This window comes from Teleopsis dalmanni, chromosome 1, assembly GCF_002237135.1.
Source record: "Teleopsis dalmanni isolate 2A chromosome 1, ASM223713v2, whole genome shotgun sequence".
In the NCBI taxonomy this organism is placed as follows: domain Eukaryota; kingdom Metazoa; phylum Arthropoda; class Insecta; order Diptera; family Diopsidae; genus Teleopsis; species Teleopsis dalmanni.
The window spans coordinates 196,441,563-196,461,211 of NC_051846.1; the positions used below are offsets into that span (position 1 = coordinate 196,441,563).

Genomic DNA, 19,649 nt, shown 5'->3' on the forward strand with positions numbered 1-19,649 from the left:
ATTTTACGTCCATTTTGCAATGCATTTTAAACAAATTTTTGTAATTTTTAATTAAATAATTAATATAAAGCTTGTTAGAAAATTTTGCACAATTTTTGTATATGAACATAATAAAATAAATTTTAAAAATTTGTTTTATAAATATATTAATTAAAAATTAATAAGAATTTTTATAATTATGTAGCTAAACGGTTAAAAAAACAATCATATTAATGTTACAATAATAAGAATGTAAAAATTTCGAACTAATTTCGAATCAATAATTATAAATAAAATTAAAAATAGTTATTATATAAGTGAAATCATTGACCACAATCAACGTCTGTACCTAAAATATATAAGATGAAAATGATAATATCTTAGAGAATAAATAAAAATTTTTTTCAAAAATAAAATCCTTTCCGAAGAATTGTTTTAAATTTTTTCAGAAGCATTCGGAGTAGTAGTTCTTAGCATACATAAGTGCTAAATACTAAACGACTGCATGGAAAGTTGCAACAAGTTTAATAGCGCTATTATATTATATATCAATAAAATCGGAAGAAGATTGCGTTAATGCTAGCGTGGAGTAGTATTTCTGATGATTTAACATCTATTTTTTTTTTAAATAATTAGGGGTTTGGTTACAATACAATAAGATAAGGCGAACTATTAAAGAGCTGGTTGCAGTTATAAGTTATCGTAATAAAGACATCCTTATATGACAGCCAAATTATTATTGCATTTCTGATGACACTTAAAAGCATTCATTCTTAAATATGTAATTAACAGTTTCACATTATCTATTTATTACCTATCTTGCTTTCTTCATGTGTAGTACCCTCATGTATAGTAGATAAATACCTATCTTGCTTTCTTCATGTGTAATACCCTCATGTATAGTAGATAAAATTATTATCAAAGATCTTATGATGGTTTGTTTTTATTTTTAAGAGAATTTTTTTAATATTTTTCAGGTATATTCATAATTTCGTTATATATAGGAACTCCATTTCTGTTATAACAGTCTATTTGATAGCTCAGTAATCGTCAATTACACATTTTTCCTGTTACTGTTCACCTTCAGTTAACAGCAGGAATAGACTTTTATGGAAATACTTTCGGAATAGTCTATGAGAGGTCTTATCAGTAAGAACAAAAGATCTGTTAAACTGTAAAAACTTAATTGGATGAATCTAGTTTATTTACTGCAGTTTCTTGAAAGGGATCTGGTATTAACACGGCAAATAATTGTTAATTATGTGAGGCAAAAGGCTGTAAGGCCACTCCGACCGCGATCAATCTGAACCGGTCTAGTAAACTTTTTATATCAATATATAGACTAGTTAGATATAGTTTTATATTTAAATAAAATCAATTGAAATCTAAAAAACATTCGCCTACTGTCACATATTCGAGAAGGATTAGTTTATATGGCAGCGATATTTAAATTACAACCAATCTGGTCAGTATTTAGTACCAGTAGGTTCACGAATAAAGTTTTCAATACAACATATCTAGATGTACCTTAAATGCCCACCGCGCAAAAATATTAAACGAATGAAGTTCAAACAACTTAAAGTATTTATAATTTGTATTTTTTGTTATTATATAATTCAAATATGTATTTCACATAGTTGTATAATACAGTAATCCCCTCTATAACAAGGTAAATTGGTTCCGCGTTATAGGAAAACGCTTTATAGGGGTATTTCCGTACACCCCGTATACACACGTGCAAAGCTACGCGAAACTAGTTATGAACTGTACAAATCTCCGCGTTATATGGGGGAATACTCGTGTTATACGTGGGATTGAAATCGCGTAATATGAAAACGTGTTATAAGGGTACCGCGTTATAGGGGGGAATACTGTGTATTGTTTGTGAAATGCTTTTTATCGTTTAGATATTTTTCATCTCCCATCACTATTTGTAGGTAAATGAATAAGTAACTTTTTATCCGAGCAAAACTACTGACAACATTTTGCATATAAAAATAATAAAAATAAATATTATTTGTAAATCATATTTTTAAATTTCTATTCTAGACAGCATATTTGTTCAAAAGTAATCATTTTCATACAATAATTTGCATTCTATGTGCGATGCTTCACACTCACACTTATTTGTATTCAAGCTCGATTCAATTCCTAGTATAAATTAAAGTGCATCTTGTGACAAATTGAAAAATTGTCTTCACTTAATTTGTAAAATTATATTATTCTGAAGGTATCTTTTATGAGATCGCATATCAGTTTCTAACGATCGTGTGTGATCTTCAACAATAGCCGCAATAACTGAATTAGTTCTGAAGAAGACGCGTTTCAGTAAAGTCGACAATTGAAATTGTAAACACAAAGAATCTGTGGTTGGCCTTTGAATTGTTTCAGTGATATTTGAGATCATTAAGCTTTGAATTACAAATTTTTGCTTTACACATGTAAATTTCAATATATTTGAACTTTTTGTATTAATTATGGCAGAAGCTCTGGAGAATTTTACTGAGGTATGCAGCTAACATGATCTGAAGTTTCTTAAAAATTTAGTTCAGTTTTTAAACGTTGAAGAAAGTACTATGATCTTAACGGATCGATTAAGTTCTATCGTATATAAGAATATCTTTAAGAACTTTAAACAAACTGTATGTGTTTCTTCAAAATAAAAATATTAAATAAAAATAAAAATATTCCGCCTAGTTAGAAATTCCTTCAATGATCAATGATCTTGACCGGTCGCTTAAGATCTTTGGTATATAGGAATATCTTTCAAAACTTTAAACAAACTATGTGATTTTTCAAAATAAAAATATTAAATAAAAGTAAAAATATCCTGCATAGTTAGAAATTCCTTCAATGATCTTGACGGGTTGCTTAAGTTCTGTCGCATATAAATGTATCCTCAAGAGTTTCAAGAGAATTTTCTTTTGTTTAAAAAAAAGATAAATATTGTTGTATAATATTAAAAAAAGATATTTATTAATATGTAGTATAAAACAAAGTAATATTAAAAAAAAGAACTAATTATATATATGTGTATGTCTTGTTATATCGTTCTATATAAAATATTTAATTCATAATACAGTTTAACTAAATAAGACTATGTATATAAGTCGTTTATAATTTGCAAATATTTATTCTGAGTTATAATTATTGAAATCATCGAAAACATAATATCATATTAGCTTTTTTTTAGCTATTTAACATAATCCAGCACTAGCAAAAGAACTTCCAAAGCCACCCAATCCTAAACCGAAACCATTACCAAAACCTCCGCTACTGTATCCTGTACTTAAGCCGTTAGTGTAACCGCCATTATATCCCAGTCCAAAGCTGTTACCGTAACCATAACCTGCACCAATGTTTATAGGTAAACTGGAAACAACAGGTGTATTTACATAAGGAGTGGAAATAGAAGTAATTATTGGAGTTGACACAACTGATGTTGATACGCTAGGTATTCCAGTAACTGCACTACCAATAGCACCTGTGGCGTAACTGCTACCAAGACCATACCCACCACCATATCCATAACTACCACCATGTGCAACTGTAGGTGATATGGAAACTTTAAGTACTTTTACTGGACCTGCACCACCATATCCTGCTCCGAAACCACCATAACCACCGTAACCTCCAGATAGTCCATATCCACCACCGTAACCCGCTGTATAACCAGTATTACCAGCTGCACCATCGAATAGAAAGCCAAGTTTATCAAGTGTAGCCATACTTGGAGCCACTAGGGCAATTAAAGCCAATACAGAAATATGAGTTTTCATTTTGAATACGTTTTTAAGTGACAAAAAATTTAAAAAGTACTTTCGGTTTCGTATTACTTTACCAAAGTAGTTAAATTGACTATTGATATTATCTGGTATTTGCATGAATTTATACTTAAAATATATTTTAAAACACAATGAAAGTCTATTGTATCTCGGTTTGCATCTCGATATTTGGTGATTACTAAGGTTAATTGGTATTAAAGTTTTGCTAAAATTGACAATTATTAGCACAAACTAGAAATAGTTTTTTATAAATATAATTTTTATTTGTTTATTTAGCAATAATTTCTGGTTTTAGCACTTTTAATTTTATTTGCATAAATGGTATTGTAATTAATACAGATTTGCACCAATCCACAGAGTTTGTATTGACCAAGAACTCCACGGAGTACTGAGAAACAAGAAAAGGAAATGAGAATAGGAATACTATTATAAAAAACTTAATTCATCTCTTAATCGATTGGTATATTGATCTATCAATGACATCGACAAAGATGACGGTGCGATCATGCTTTAATCGCAAAATTTGCAGCTGCTGAATACCGTAAAATGGGGAAAGAAAATGCAGAAATTAAATTTACAATAAAAATTGTGTTTCATTCCCCAATCAATTGATCGATTGATTTATTTATATGAGATTAATGAGATCAACAAAGATCTAAGACATAAAATAATGATTTGTCGGTGAAATCACACATTAATCAGATATTTGTGAGTCCTATCCATGGAGGAAAACAACCGAACCCTCTTGAATGGAATTTGTTGATGATGAAGATATTTGCGTGTTTATGTCTGAGCAGTTATGAAAACTGATTCCCGATTAAAGTTAAAGATTTTAAGTACAATTTTATTGATTAATTGTTTGTAGTATGCTTTTCTTTGCTATTTATTATCGATGAGGGGGCTTTGTTAAAATGTTACTGGTATTATAAATGAATAGTTAAGAAAACTAATAAGTTAATCAATTTTTCAATTTTAAAAATTGTGCCTTGGCCATGTATCTCAAAAATTGTCTATAGCTTTTTAAAAAGAAAAATGAGTCTTATAGAAAAATTGAATCTTATTCTTATAAGATTCTTTTCTTATATTTTCTTTCTTCTTTAAGTTTTTCAATTCACAGGAGTTCTATAATAACTCTACGAACTTATCATAATGATTCACTGATCCAGTGTTTTATATAGTTTTATATTTATCATTAAGGTTATATTAATTTTTAATATAAAAAATTCTTAATCATTTTCTTCGTATCTGTCTTGGTCTCTCAAAAAGTCGACTATAATATTTTGAACTTTGTCCTTGATATTCCTGTGGTACCACAACGGGCAATTATTTGAGCTCAAGTGGGCTTTCTTGGTACACAAGGCCGCCACTCCAACCTAACCTAACCTTGATATTGGACTAAAGTATCACTTCATATGCGTTAATGAGACACATACATAATATAATGCATAATGCATAACATTATTAACTACTTTTAAAGAGTATAATTTGGTAACGCTGTGAGGCGTTAGATGTATACGTGATTCTTGATAGCCAGCCTTACTTATCTTTCTTTCTTTCTTTATATTTAAAATTTATTTATATTTAAAACAAAAACAAATATTTATTAGTTGTCCGATTTTATTTATAATAATAATTGATTTTTAGTAATTTTGTTGATTTTTATTAATTTCAAATTTTGTAGTGTAATCCCAGTGGAAGTAAATATATAAAAAATTTGACGAGTCGAGAAAAGTTAAGATTCTTGGATTCTTTTGACGTGGTCTTTTGTGATTGTGATGGTAATAATATTTTTAAAAAAAGTTATTATTAAATTATGTAATTGTTTAATTTAGGCGTAATATGGCAAACTTTACGAGACGCTATACCAGGTGCGGCAGAAGCGATCAATTTTTTAAGAGCACAAAATAAAAAAGTGATTTTCGTCACAAATAACAGTATTACATCGACATCTGAACAGCTCAAGAAATTCGAACGCTCAAAAATTACAATAGACAAGGTATAAAATAATTTTTAAATGATCAAATAAACTAATTATGACACTCACAGCATGAACTTGTGCATCCGGCGGAAACGATCTGCAATTACTTAAAATCTATCAAATTTGAAGGTTTGATATTCTGTTTGGCCACAAGACCGTTTAAGAATATATTGCGTGAAGCTGGCTTTCAGCTGGTGGAGCAGGTATGGCATCAATTTACTAGTAATTAAAACACGTAATCTCTTCAAATTTTGAAATTATAAATTGAAACAGGAAGAACGTATTATACCCGAATCAGTAAACGATTTACGTGAGGCTATTTATTGTAATGACCCAGTGAAGGCGGTCATCATTGACGTAGATTTCAATTTGACAGCAGCTAAACTAATGCGTGCACATGTGCACCTTAAAAATCCAGATTGTCTTTTTATAGGAGGCGCTGCGGATGTTTTGATACCATTTGGTGGCATGGATGTAATCGGTGAGTTTGTGTAATAGCTATTATATATTAATATATATTAATATATATTATATTTATATATTTATAGGGTCTGGTCCATTTATAAGTGTTGTTGAGGAGTCAACGAAACGTAAAGCCACAATACTAGGAAAGCCAGGATTGCAGTTATGTGAACTTTTAAAACGTAACTACAGTCTTCAGGATGCTAAACGTGCGCTCTTCATAGGTGACAGCTTAACAAGCGATATTAAGTTTGGCAAAATGTGCGGTTTCCAGACTCTGCTGGTCTTGACCGGTGGTACCAAATCTGCAGACTTAAACGAATATTTATCACTAAATGAAACGCCTGATTTTATAGCAAACACTCTAGCTGATTTATGTGAACTTAAATCATAAATTTATAAAAAATCATATAATATACCCAATAAATAGTTATACAAAACATTTTTTTAACCTGTCTAATACGTCGAAGTGTACTATATACCTTAAACATATATGCAAATATAAACATATGTTCATGTCTTAAACATTAGCTTTTTTCAAATCATCCATAAAATTAATAAAGTCTCCAACGCAATCAGCGTAGTAGTCCGGTATTTGATTCTGATTGGTTTCTTCCTCCATTTCTTTGAGCGAACAACCGCCACTTAGAACGAGTAAAGTTTGAAATCCGCATAATTTTCCAAACCCTATATCTTGTTGTAACATATCACCGATCATAAGGGTACGCTTAGGATTTGTGATCTTGTATTGCTTTATTATTTTATCAGCTAAGGCCTTGCCAGGTTTGCCCAAAGTGATCATATTCTGTTTAGTAGATACATTTAATATATTAGCAAAATGACCAGGGCCCAATATGTTCCATTCTTTTGTAACTGGTAAATACAAATCAGTTGCACCCGCGATTAGTAAGCATTTCGGATTTTTTAAATAAACATGTGCCTTTATCAACTTCAGGGAAGACATATTAAAATCTACATCGATTACTACCGCATCTACGTTCTGGCGATCAAAAGCATGTGTCAGAACCTCTACTGCGGATTCTTGAATTATTTCATTTGGCTAAAAAAAATAAGAGATATATGTTATTGTATGTATAATTTATACATTTCAAGTCAAATACTTACTCCATCAATATATTTAAGTCCAGCATCTTTAAAATAACTCTTAAACGTTGTTCCCGCTATCACGTAAATAAGACCATTGAATTTAATATCTTTTAAATATTCCACAACACTCTTAGCAGGATTTATTACTTCAGACTTAACATATATAATAATTGTTAACACATATTTTATTGAAATTAGTGAAATTATTTATATATTAAGTTATTTACCACATCTATATCCAAGTTCATATCTTTGAATCGTTTTTCATAACTTTTTAGTGGGCGAACACTATTATTCGTTATGAAATCTAATTTTTTGCCAGCTTTTCTAATGGCTTCAAATCCATCGGCTGATCCTGGTATACCTGTTTCCAAATCCCACACGACCCCTATTAATATATTAATTATTAATATATCATATAACAAGTATTTTAAGGATTTTATTTATTACCATCAATGTCGGAAAATACATTATCGAATGAGTTTAGAAACTTTCGCTTCTCTTCAGATGTTAGTTGTAATATATGTCGAGGTTTAGGTTTAGTTTCCGTAACCTGAAAGGAATATAGTGTTTGTAATAGTTATTAATATATCCATAAAAGTCTTTAAATATAATAAAGAGTTTGTGGTCTAAATCAAAAAAATAAATTTATATATATATATGGTATAATCAGGCCACCACCGTTGAACCAAAGAACTATACGCAATGATACAGTGCCTGGTTAGTACTCCAGTAAGTAAAGGAACTACAGGTTTGCTAAAGTTCAAAAAACTTTTCGTTTAATTAGACCTAATTAGCTACGAAAAGCTTAATTCATGTCATTTGTCTCTGTGATGTGGAATTTTTCGATGACTCTAAACCGTTCATACAACGATATTTGCATCGTGACATCGTTTTTAAATATATCCATTTCAGAACCTCTTCTGGCCATCTCATCGGCTATCTCATTTCTTTCAATATTCTTATGTAAATCACAGTAAATCACCATAGAAAGACTTTTTGACATTCAATGTTCATGTGACATCTTATTATTTCTTCTTCTTCTTTGCTTGATCAAACGCGAGGTAATATCTACAGCACTTTTACTTCAATAGTGTCTGTTATCATTTAGATGATGCATATTAATAATTCTTGAATTCTCATAATAAGGTTTTCGGATGATTTTATAGCAGTAAACTTTGAAGCCCAGCATATCTGGCTGACGGAATATATATATTACATTAGATTTGGGAGAGTGCAATTCTGAATTACTGAACAAATCCACAGAATCGAACAATTTCAGCGCTCTGTCTTTGATATACTTTTGCATACATTTTTCTGATGTATCATAGAGCTTTTGACAACGTTTTAGTACAAAATACTGATATGTTCGGAGTTTTTTAATAGTGGATGGCGCAGCATTGTCATAAGTAACACAGCCATAAAGTAGTGTAAGTCTAATTATTACTCTCCATTATTTCGGCGTTCTGGACACGTTTGCTTTTATGGTGGCCTGATTTTCTAAAGAGACAGTGACATTCGCAGTGCGAATGGGACTAACTTGTATTTTTTGTTCTGTTGTCAATTACTTTTATTGTTGTTTGATTGTCTTTAAAGGCAGTGCACTCGCAGGATGAATTTGATTAACTAGTATTAACATGGCTGCTTTTCTGTTTATTTATATCTTAAACAGAAATACGTTGCATCTATCATGTAGTCAGTATAATCGTCTAATTTGCATATCTCGCGAGTAAATACCCGCTACTATTCCATTTGTTATCTTTGAGTCATAAGTGTATAAATTTCAGAGTTATCTATTACTACTATTATTAAATAATGAATATATTGACCGGCTGAGCGTAATGTAAATAAAAAGTTTAAGTTAAATCGTTGTGTGATTTCCGCTTAGTCATTGTTGCTACGAACCAAAGTGCATATGGAAATCGAGTAAAATGAATTAATTCTCATAGCATTCTGTTTAACCTTTTTTATCAAGTTTACATTTCAAGTTTTATAAATTTTCAGTTGATCCAAGAACGAATACAAATTCATCCTTTCATGCGTTTGAATTTTCCAGTTAAAGGTTTTAGAGTAACTTAAGAGAAAATAAAATCCACATGTAGTTGACGAAATAATTAGTTTGGTGTTAGCTATAGTCTGGAGATACATACCAACCTTTTTTTGTTTAAATGTGATGACATTACAGTTATTGCCAATGGAGAATGATACAGAGACATGTTTAAAAATTTTTTGTGGCAAGAATTAGATGATTTCGATTTTAACAAAATATTTATAAGTGACTTAACACTATCAATTTATTTAGAAAAATGTTTAATATTTGTATATTGTTTTTATTTGTTTACATGCTTAGTCAGTGTCTAGATTAAAAAATTCTCAGGAAAATAATTAGATCAGCAGAAAATATTGTAAGGTAAACTTGTAAAACTAACAATTATTTTTTAAATACATACTTTTTAATGTATTAATGATTAATGATATTATTATGTTAATTTAAATTATGTGTATATATTAATTTATATTATATGTTTAGTCATACAACTTACTATCAATTAAAATTTTTCTAACTTACACATTTTTTCATATGCAACTAAAATTATTATATCATTTTATATTATATGAACATAATATTTTTATATAATAATACTATATTATTTTATATAAAATAAAACAATTTTTCATAACTGTTTTATTATTATGCTTTGTACTGTACTTATAGTACGATTTCTTAAAAACAAAATCAATTTCTAATAGAGGCAAAGAACTTTGTTCACGTTCTTCTTTCTTAGCACGTGAATAAACGACACGCTTAAGTGTGAAAAAAAAATAATAAATTTAGAGATAAAAATATAATAATTTTAAAACAAAAACACAAATAAATATTTGCATACATGTATGTATTTATATATTTATATATATATATACATATATTAATTATATTTTATGCCACTCCAACAATCTTATCGCGACCTGAAATTTTAACTTATAGAACATATGCTGCCGTGTTGTTTATAAAAAATTTATGTGAGGTACAAATTCCTAATGATAAACTTTATTAAATCTGATCTAAATAAGTTAATCACCTTTTTTTCATTTATAAACTTATAAGGCTTCGTTATACTTTTTACTGCTATAATATATATGTAATTATAAAGCAACAAGATTACATCGTAAGTATTTAGTTACTTGAAGCTTGACTTTTTTGTGTAAGTACACATAATCAGGCCTATTCTGAATAGCATGGGAATGGGAGTTTTGTTCCCTGTTTCCAATTTTGCTATTTTGAATCGCATGGGAATGGGAGTTTTTTTTCCCAATTTTGCACAAATTCTTTCCCAAGCAAATTGTTGGGGAGACAAGTTAAAAAAGTATTGAAAATGGTTTAGTAACTGAAAATGATCAGATATTTTAATAAAATTAGTATTATAATAACATTATTACAATAAATTTAATATTTTCAAAGTTTTATTTTTTTATTTATCCACAAGAGTTGATTAGTTTTCCGAATATATTTTAATAAAATTATTATTTTAATAAAAGTTAATTTAAAATATTTAAATTTGTATTTATTTATTTTATTCATACGGATTTTTTCCACTAATTAAAGTGTTAACTATTGTTTTTAAAACAATACAAAAATGAAACGAGACCAAATTCTGAAATGAATGGGATTCCAGCGTGGGAATAGAGAGTTTTGTTCCCTGGGAGTATTCAGAATAGGCCTGAATAATTTGTACTGTACTTTTTATATAATTTCTTTATTGATTATATTTATATGTATTTAAAGGAAATTTCAATAATAATATTTCAACTAATTATTTTCCATTGTCTTTTTTTATATACATATTTATATGTTCACATCTTAGCTATATTATTACAATAAATGTTTTGCTGCTTTGGATGTTCACCAGTTTTAATATTAAGTTATGCATTATTAGATTGTTTGTTATATAATAATAGAACTTATAAAATATTTTTATTTTATTTAAACATTTAAGATATTTAGGATATTCGATCACTTCATCAAGTATTTAAATTCACTTACTTTTGCCATTTTTGTATATTTTATTTGTTAAAAAAAATTGCTTGAATTAAAGCTTTAACTGATATCAACGTTTCTCTTTCAACGTTTTAGTTTCAACTAAATTTTGTTCTATGATTAGAATCTCTCTAAGGTTCAGTAACCACTTACCGAGCAAACTAAGTCCGTAATCTTATCACTTTTTAATGAGCTTTTTGCAATATTTTTTTTTAATTAAATTTGAATTTTTTTTAATTTGTGCATCATTTAATTTTTTTAAGCTTCTGATAAATGCCATTTACATTCAATCAACCGTTTATTAAAATTATTATATATTTATAAAAACTTTTAAACTGCAATCGATATCCAATTAGTTTGTAAAATATGAATATTTAATCAATAATAATATAATTCACAAAAAAAACAATATTGAATTATTATCATCTTTTGCTGTTTAACTTTATTTGTAAAAAAATAAATATATATGCATATATATGCAATATGTCTATTAACATATTGCATATATATAAATATCGTGTATATAGGTAGTGCAATCATTAATTGAGCGATACTAATAATGATTATTGGTTATTAATAATAATACTATTAAACTGATTCCATTGCATATATATAAATATTGTGTATATAGGTAGCGCAATCATTAATTGAGCGATACTAATAATGATTATTGGTTATTAATAATAATACTATTAAACTGATTCCATTTAAATTTAGCTTAGAACTGTGCAAGAAAATTGAGAGTATAGATTTTTTGTCAAGATTTCTACTCGTGATCTCACTATATATATAATATTTATTTTGCATAGTAAGTAAACATTACGAAAAAGTAAATTTGAAAAAAATTGTTATTCTGTGATTAATCATATATAAACAAATACTAAAGTAAGCTTCGATATCAATGTTATCGATAAAATAAGCTTTTTGTAAGCTATTTCCACAAGATTGAAACGTTGCTGTTATTTATTAAATTACTTATGTGTAATATAAAAATTTATTTCGGGCATTAATCTGTAAATATATATATATTAAGTTTTAATTATTGTAAATGTTAATTAATTAATTGTAAATCATAATTTCGATCAACGGCGTTGGGTTGGTGATGTACAGTGCAGTAAATTCACAGTGTCACCACTCTAGTTATGTGTCATAGATTTTTTTTTTTAAATAATACCATTATATAAAAATGATAAGATAATATTCAAATTAATTAAAATAAAGTAAATGTATATAAAATTATAATAACATTATACTTATTTTTATATTAACAAATAGTTTTGTTCTTGTCATCAACGAATCAGTTTCTTTCATCGTACCATAGTTAATGATAATATGGTTAAATCGGAAAGCCTTAACCATTCCATGTGGATAGTAAATTGCTAATTTTAGATTTTAGTATTGGAAACTCCGCTCATATGAAGCAAAATTCAATATTTTGTCAAGCAAACTAGATATAATACACATGTTTGATGATTGAGCTGCGTACTAGATCGTAATCTTTCACTTCGGTTGCGTGACAAACTAAACCGATTGAAAAAAAAGACAGAAAATTAATGCAAAAAAAAAATAAATCATGTAACTCTATCCGTATCTCAGTTTCCGCACTGAGGTGTCACTTGGTACAGTGTGTTCTTCCGGTAATTGGGCACCTATGGCATTGACTGTAACAGCTTTAAATAAAAAAAAGTTTGAAGAGTTTGATGATTTAGATTTATAAATTTATAGTGGCAAATCAAATTAAAGAGAGACTCTGTAAAATAAAAAAAGTAGTATTTAATTTTATATAAAAAGAATAATAATAAGTATTATATAACAGATATAATCATTATTATTCTGAAGAGAATATTGCGTATACGTTCAATGATCAAGGGTTATAGGTAGCTTAATAATAAAAATGACACTGGCAACAAATTTATTAATTTTAAATGATGGGCAGTAAGTAAATTCCAGATTCTAATCTATTGAATTTACTGATTTTTCTTTTATTTGAATAAAATAATTATGATTTCTATAAACAATTAGGTCTGGTATATAATATCTATGAAGTCTTGAAAGTAATCTAAAGCTGAGTGTAGTTTTAAGTCCATAGATTTAATCTTAACAAAAAAAAATTTTTAATAATGATATAAATATTATCAAGAAAAAAGTTTAATAATATTATAAAATAATAATAAAATTTCGATGAATTCTCATAATTACTTACTTTATTGTTTTTTTGGACTAGCCTAATATTATTTAAATCTTCGTTAAAAACATATCTGCCAAATTTTTGAAAAGGTTCTTCTTCTAATTGGTCGGTGCTAACCAATTCTGACTATTTGTTAAAAAATTTAGGTGATTCCGGTATATTATTTATTATAAAACATTTAAATATATTCTGATATTAAATTCATTAAAGTTAACAAATTAATATTTAAAAAACTCATTAAACGAAACAAATTAACTATAAACAGAATATAAATAACCCAAATTTATTTATTTAATCTGTACAGTACATAACACATTATTAAAATGAATAATTTATGCGTTAAAACTAATTAAATACAATATTATTAATAATATATGAGTGAAAGAATTTAAATTTAAATTTTTTTTTCAGAAACTCAGCACTACACAAAATTATGTCTCTACTCCTTAGTTGTTTCAATTTCAGTGTTCCTCGATATTTAGAATATTCTGTTAAAATAATGATAATTAACAGCAGCTGATTCTGTACAAATTGTTTTGCTGTGATGTGACTTTATTTTACTCAACAAAATGTAAACAAATAAAAAAAAAGATCTCAAAATTTGCAAAGTTATACCAAAAACTCAAAATCAATACTTATGAAATAATATTAAAAAGTAAAAATTGTCTATATTAAAAGAGATAGACAAAAGATAAATAATAAAAAATCAATATAAATTATAAAAAAATAATTTGTTAACTACAATCCATATATAAAAAATGGGTGCGGAGCATTCACAACAGCGTGGAGATGGCCGAGAAGTATTTGAGGGACAAAGAAAATCCGACACAGCAGCAACAGTTCGTGCAAGAACTATAGACAACAGCACAAACAAACGGCAACAACACCAGCCGAACAATGGTGGTGTGGCAAATTTTACCAATAAACAAAGCAGCGAAACTGCGTCACCAACTGCATCTGAAATAAGTAGACCATCGTCACCACCACTTAGTGTATGTTCCGATTTACCATATGTTTCCTACACCGATAAACCTATAGGAGGTGATTCACCTAAAATACAAATGCGAGGCAGGAGTGGCAGTGCACTGCATAGCAGCAGTTCTCGTAAATCTCATCCAACAGGTGCAAAACCTAAACGACCCCAATCTACAGTATCTAGTCATAGTATAGTTATTGTTAAGCCCGGTGGACGTGATAGTGATTTTGATATAGACCCTGATTTGGCACGTCTTCGAAACATACCACAGTTTTTACCCGTTCTACGTGAATCCATTTCATCAGCTACTGTTACCAGAGATCCTGAAGTACTCGGACGTTTACATTCGGAACATTTAATGAATATATGTTGCCGTATGCAGACACATTTGAATGTTTGTGCTGTACAAATCGCAACTGATCAAAATCATTTGGTTGAGCGCACGAAAATTGTTAGCAACTCAATAACAACGCTTTTTGCTTCATTTGTGGATATGCAGAAAACTTACTCGTCCTATGCGGAGCAGTTTACAAAGATACGCAGCGTATCCCAACAATTGGCGCGCTGTAATTCACTTTTAAATGAGAACATTGCTAGTATAGAGGCTATTAATAATTTTCTAGACATTGAAGATCGTTTAGAACCATTCGTATGGCGCACGGATGACAACAAGTTACGTAGTGAGGCAGAGAGCAATCGTCGACTAAAGAATTTTTAGTTTTTTACTGACTGGTTTTAATCATAAAAATACATTGTTAATATTAATTTCAAAATAGATATAATATTTTTAAACGTTTAACTATAATTGCATCTGAATATATGTTGCTACAGAATAGCTTAACTTACAATTAAACATTTTTTATTGTAAATTTGTGTATATATATGAGTATATTGTTAAAAATTTAATATACCATTGTACGTTTATGTATTTTTAAAATCAGTGAATGTTATTATAGTACTAGCCTGATTGGATTTGTTATTGCGAGTTACCAGTTGTAAATTATACGGTCGTTTGTTATTATCGGGTAGTTCAATCGTCTATAATAATGGTGTTTGTAGTTAAGTTTATTACATTACTCTGTATATAAATGAAATAAAATGTTTTATGTGCAGGTTTTAGGAATTTAAATTCAATAACTTTTAAGTTCATTTATAAATTTTGTGTCTTATTTTCGTAATCTTAAAACAAAAGAAATTTTGAGTTGCTGAGCTACACAATATTTTATTGAAACATTCAAAATAAGTTTAAAAAATACCAGACATGGAGGATATTTTATTGTTAAATCACTCTCTCATTCATCTGTTATATCATATATAATATTATAAAAATGCTTCGCTTACAGATACAGTTTCATAGATTACAAGAATTAGTTTGTAGTAACTATTTATGTTAATATAAACTTACAATATAGTTTACACATTTTTACATACAATTACATATTTTTAATATTAGTGATAATTTGATTACATCAAGATTTTTATTTTGTATATAAATATCATTATTTTTACATAATTTTATTATTTTTTTCAATCAATTACAATAGAAAAGATAGTTCAAAAGGACATCAATTAATTTGATTTTTTATATTTTAATATAAATATAGTTTTTATTTTACTATCAAAAAGTTCCACTTAAAGTTTTTAAAAATACTGACTTATATCAATCTAAATAAATCACACAAATATTAAAATGAATATATACACATATATGTAATATGTATATATGTATAATATATACATATATTTTTCTGCCATTTAAATCTAATATTTTATTTTACTAAGCGTATTATATGAGTAACATATAACAATTTATTTTCATTATGTGTTAGTACATTTACCTGGATTTCATACATTGCCCGTATAAAAGTTTAAAAAAATTTGTCTAGCGATTGATTAATTATATTAAAAAAAAAAATCCTAAACAAACAACAATATTAATTTTATTAAAAAAAAAAAATATGATTTATGTTACTTGAAACAAATGGTGAAAAATGTCAGTAATCTTTTGTGTAATAAATAATAAATATAACTAATAAATTTAATATGCTTAAACTCTAAAAAAGTTTTTGAAGTTTTATCTTATCTTGAAGATCGCGCAAACGCAAAGCTTCCTCAATAGCTTTCAATTCTTTGACTACTGCAGTTTGTAAACTTTTATCCAATTCTCCAGCACGTATATAATCTTGACGTGCTTCGTTTGGATTCCAAGCGCCAACATGTGCTTTGGCACGACGAAATAGTGCCTTCACGTTATCTGGCTCTAAGTCAAGCACTTCATTACAATGCTGTATGACTGCATAATAATCTTTAGCCATTAAACGACACTGAGCGTAGTTAAGCAATAAGGGTGCTTTAATTGCAGCTAATTCCAACCATTCAGTATCACGTGGTTTTTCTCTAAACAACGTAAATATGCATAAAATATAGTCAAAATTATTATTTAAATTTTTATACGTACTTTAGCATTATTTGTTCAATGAGTCCAATTGCATGTCTATAGCATTCTTCGGATTGCTCAAGCTGTTTGGCTTTATACAGTGAGTTTCCTTTCTCATGTAAAGTATTTGCTGCTTTTATTTTCTCTGCATCAGACATTTGCCAACGTTCTTTTTCATATTGTTCTGGCAATTCAATCGATATAAGCTGAATGGTAAATTCTAAATCACTTGGTTGCATGAATAAAACATCTAAATCTTTGTGACCAGTGCCTTCATTTTGCATAGTCATACCACAACAATGTCGTCGTTCCTCAGGTTTTTTTCCCACTTCACGCAGTGTTTTTGATATAAAAGGATATTGCGCTACTAGCTAAAGACGTGCAAATAGTAATGATTGTTAGTTAAATTTTTTTATTTTATAAAAAAAAGAGAAAAAAAATAATAATTAATTACCGATTTGTCTACTTTAAATTTAGCAATTTCATGTAAGGCCATTTTTTGGACTATAGCTTCCCAGACTTCAAGCTTGAACTTTTTGCCTAGAACCAATTCCATGGGCATAGCCATTTTCTTGCTATCGTCCAATAATTTGCCATCATTGAGTTTTCTTGTTTGAAAATGAAATTTTACTCGAGTTCCTGACTTTAATGGTATATATGTGTCGCCTGCATATAAAGTTTCTTTACTTATTAATGACTTTTCATTGTTTACATCCATTTCTGTTTTTTTTTGCAGCTTGATTGTGTATTAAACTAATTATTGATTCTTTACATATAACATTATCTCAACAGATACATAACAGCTGTTTTGTCAAAATGTAAACAATAGCAAAGTTAGTTGCGATTAATCATCGCAATTTTTGAAAGCAATAAATTAACAATTACTTCAAACAATTATATTAGATATATAATATAATATAATAATCGTAATGTTTTTTTTTTTACAAATTTGTAAAAAAACAACTTTAAGTCTGAATAAAACCAATTGGCATCATTTTTAAAATATATTAATGCTTATTTTTGAAATGTTGTTGTTTTTTTGTGTTATTTAAATAAAAGAAAACAAAATAAATATAAGAAGTGCAATTGTTAGTATTATTGCCTTATATATTTATATTAACTAATTTATTAATGTATTATAATTTATAAGTAAATGAAATGCTTATTTGATTTTAACGGATGATTGGAATTTTGCAATAAAATTCCAGTGAACATTCACCATAGACTGGTTTTTGAATTTGGCAGCACTAAAACTTAAAACTCAAAAATTTTTGCAAGTAAACTTAATTCTGAAGATATTAAAAACAATGTTCTTACTGCACATGTTTTCTTTCGTAAGTTGCGAGTATTTTTTACTATTCTGAAAAAAAAATACGGTTATGACTTCCTCTTACCCGGATATGAAGTTCGAAGATGAAAAAGATTCCCCTTTGATAATGATTATTTTTGAAAAATGTTTATTTTTTATGTCGTTAGGCATTAATTTGTAAAGCTTCATAGTGGAGTGTATTAATTTTGACAGATTTGAGCATTATCAAAAAAATTGTCGAATTCGTTTGTATCTAATGCTATTAAATATTCGAAAATGTTTGAACTACTCTAAAATATTTGATCTTAGACAGCTTCTTAAAATGTTTTTTAAGAAGCTTTTAGACATCTTCTTAAAATGTTTTAGTTTTCGTTGGGATTTATATAAATATTGGTGTATTCTTTTGAGATAAATGTTGCAATGGAACAACTTTTGGTGCTTAAGAATAATTTGTAGAATTTTAAAAAAAAGTTTATTATATAAATATGCATAATGAGATAGGCATGAATAAAATTATTTATATCATTTTCAAACTTGTAATATCACTAGTTAATGCTAAATGAGCAGTATTTAACAACGTTTTAATTTTCTTCCAATTGTATTAAAACTTTTTTATTTTATTTTGATTCTTGATTCTTCTTCTTGAGTTAGTGCTATTACGCACTTTTACTCTATAATGGCTGCGGGGCTTATCTCTACCCCACACTAGGCTTTAACTAGGCTAAGAAATCATATCATTTGTTTGTCTTTTAGTTGATGACGGACCTTAAATCAGCATATCTTCCTGAGAGTCCAGAAGTGGACCTGAGGATTGTTATTTTGATGATTGTGTTTTATATATATTTATGCATTGCTTTTTTTAATGAACACAAAAATTAAAAATTCCTTTATAAATAGTTAACTTCTTCATAATTACTAACCTGCCAGTCATATTCATAAATTTTATTAAAAAATTACTTTTTTAAGATATTTAAATTTAATCATTAATATTCGCGACTGTTGTAAGTAATAAAAAGCTGACTGCAGTTTTCTATTTTCTTTCAAAAATCATTCACAATAGATCAGTGTTTAGATTTGGCATCATTGTAATGCGAGTGGCTTAAAAAAATACTTAACAAATATTTTCAGGAAACTGAGTTTGTTTAAGCGTCTTTTCTTTTTGCTTTGCAAATTGGGGTCTATCATGCTGTGAGTGCCCCGTACTGAAAAGCACGGGTAGAATAGTCCTCAAGAGGTATAAATTCTATACATTATTTAATATGTACTTTTCGGAAGCATCAAAAAGCTATGGTGCTTTAGGCGCTTTAAATTAAAAGTTAAGTTCGTGATGCTATTAATGAAGTTTTAAAAGAAGGTCTATCATTCTCCATCAAATGGTTCTCTGAATGAATA

The 19,649-nt window shown here is 27.9% G+C and overlaps 4 protein-coding genes across 4 annotated transcripts; 2 read left to right on the forward strand and 2 right to left on the reverse strand.

The window, feature by feature from the left end:
• Positions 1–2,273: 2,273 nt before the first annotated feature.
• Positions 2,274–6,603, forward strand: LOC119671114 (4-nitrophenylphosphatase). The gene is made up of 6 exons (XM_038081628.1): positions 2,274–2,486; positions 5,446–5,542; positions 5,597–5,760; positions 5,811–5,945; positions 6,016–6,223; positions 6,291–6,603. Exons 1-6 carry the CDS (start codon positions 2,457–2,459, stop codon positions 6,596–6,598), a joined length of 942 nt encoding a protein of 313 aa, XP_037937556.1. The 5' UTR covers positions 2,274–2,456; the 3' UTR covers positions 6,599–6,603.
• A 24-nt stretch (positions 6,604–6,627) lies between these two features.
• On the reverse strand, positions 6,628–11,441 carry LOC119671113 (glycerol-3-phosphate phosphatase-like). The gene is made up of 5 exons (XM_038081627.1): positions 11,354–11,441; positions 7,762–7,864; positions 7,539–7,699; positions 7,330–7,464; positions 6,628–7,264 (listed from the first exon to the last, which is right to left on the reverse strand). Exons 1-5 carry the CDS (start codon positions 11,360–11,362, stop codon positions 6,725–6,727), a joined length of 948 nt encoding a protein of 315 aa, XP_037937555.1. The 5' UTR covers positions 11,363–11,441; the 3' UTR covers positions 6,628–6,724.
• Positions 11,442–14,237: 2,796 nt separating this feature from the next.
• On the forward strand, positions 14,238–15,338 carry LOC119673249 (BLOC-1-related complex subunit 5). Its single transcript, XM_038084496.1, has one exon. It carries the CDS (start codon positions 14,294–14,296, stop codon positions 15,227–15,229), a length of 936 nt encoding a protein of 311 aa, XP_037940424.1. The 5' UTR covers positions 14,238–14,293; the 3' UTR covers positions 15,230–15,338.
• Positions 15,339–16,292: 954 nt separating this feature from the next.
• LOC119673250 (AH receptor-interacting protein) lies at positions 16,293–17,748 on the reverse strand. Its single transcript, XM_038084509.1, has 3 exons — positions 17,403–17,748; positions 16,970–17,319; positions 16,293–16,908 (listed from the first exon to the last, which is right to left on the reverse strand). The coding sequence occupies exons 1-3, from the start codon at positions 17,664–17,666 to the stop codon at positions 16,566–16,568; spliced, it is 957 nt and encodes a 318-aa protein (XP_037940437.1). The 5' UTR covers positions 17,667–17,748; the 3' UTR covers positions 16,293–16,565.
• Between the last annotated feature and the right edge of the window lie 1,901 nt (positions 17,749–19,649).

Excerpts from the sequence above, each read along its gene's own strand:
- LOC119671114 (XM_038081628.1), top strand. The coding sequence starts at position 2,457 with ATGGCAGAAGCTCTGGAGAATTTTACTGAG. Across the intron at positions 5,761-5,810 it reads CAAAAATTACAATAGACAAG|CATGAACTTGTGCATCCGGC; the intron begins GTATAAAATAAT and ends TGACACTCACAG. Across the intron at positions 6,224-6,290 it reads TGGTGGCATGGATGTAATCG|GGTCTGGTCCATTTATAAGT; the intron begins GTGAGTTTGTGT and ends ATATATTTATAG.
- LOC119671113 (XM_038081627.1), bottom strand. Across the intron at positions 7,700-7,761 it reads TGTATTTTCCGACATTGATG|GGGTCGTGTGGGATTTGGAA; the intron begins GTAATAAATAAA and ends ATATATTAATAG. Across the intron at positions 7,465-7,538 it reads TGAACTTGGATATAGATGTG|TCTGAAGTAATAAATCCTGC; the intron begins GTAAATAACTTA and ends ATATATGTTAAG.
- LOC119673249 (XM_038084496.1), top strand. The coding sequence starts at position 14,294 with ATGGGTGCGGAGCATTCACAACAGCGTGGAGATGGCCGAGAAGTATTT.
- LOC119673250 (XM_038084509.1), bottom strand. The coding sequence starts at position 17,666 with ATGGATGTAAACAATGAAAAGTCATTAATAAGTAAAGAAACTTTATAT. Across the intron at positions 17,320-17,402 it reads AATTTAAAGTAGACAAATCG|CTAGTAGCGCAATATCCTTT; the intron begins GTAATTAATTAT and ends GCACGTCTTTAG. Across the intron at positions 16,909-16,969 it reads ATTGAACAAATAATGCTAAA|AGAAAAACCACGTGATACTG; the intron begins GTACGTATAAAA and ends TACGTTGTTTAG.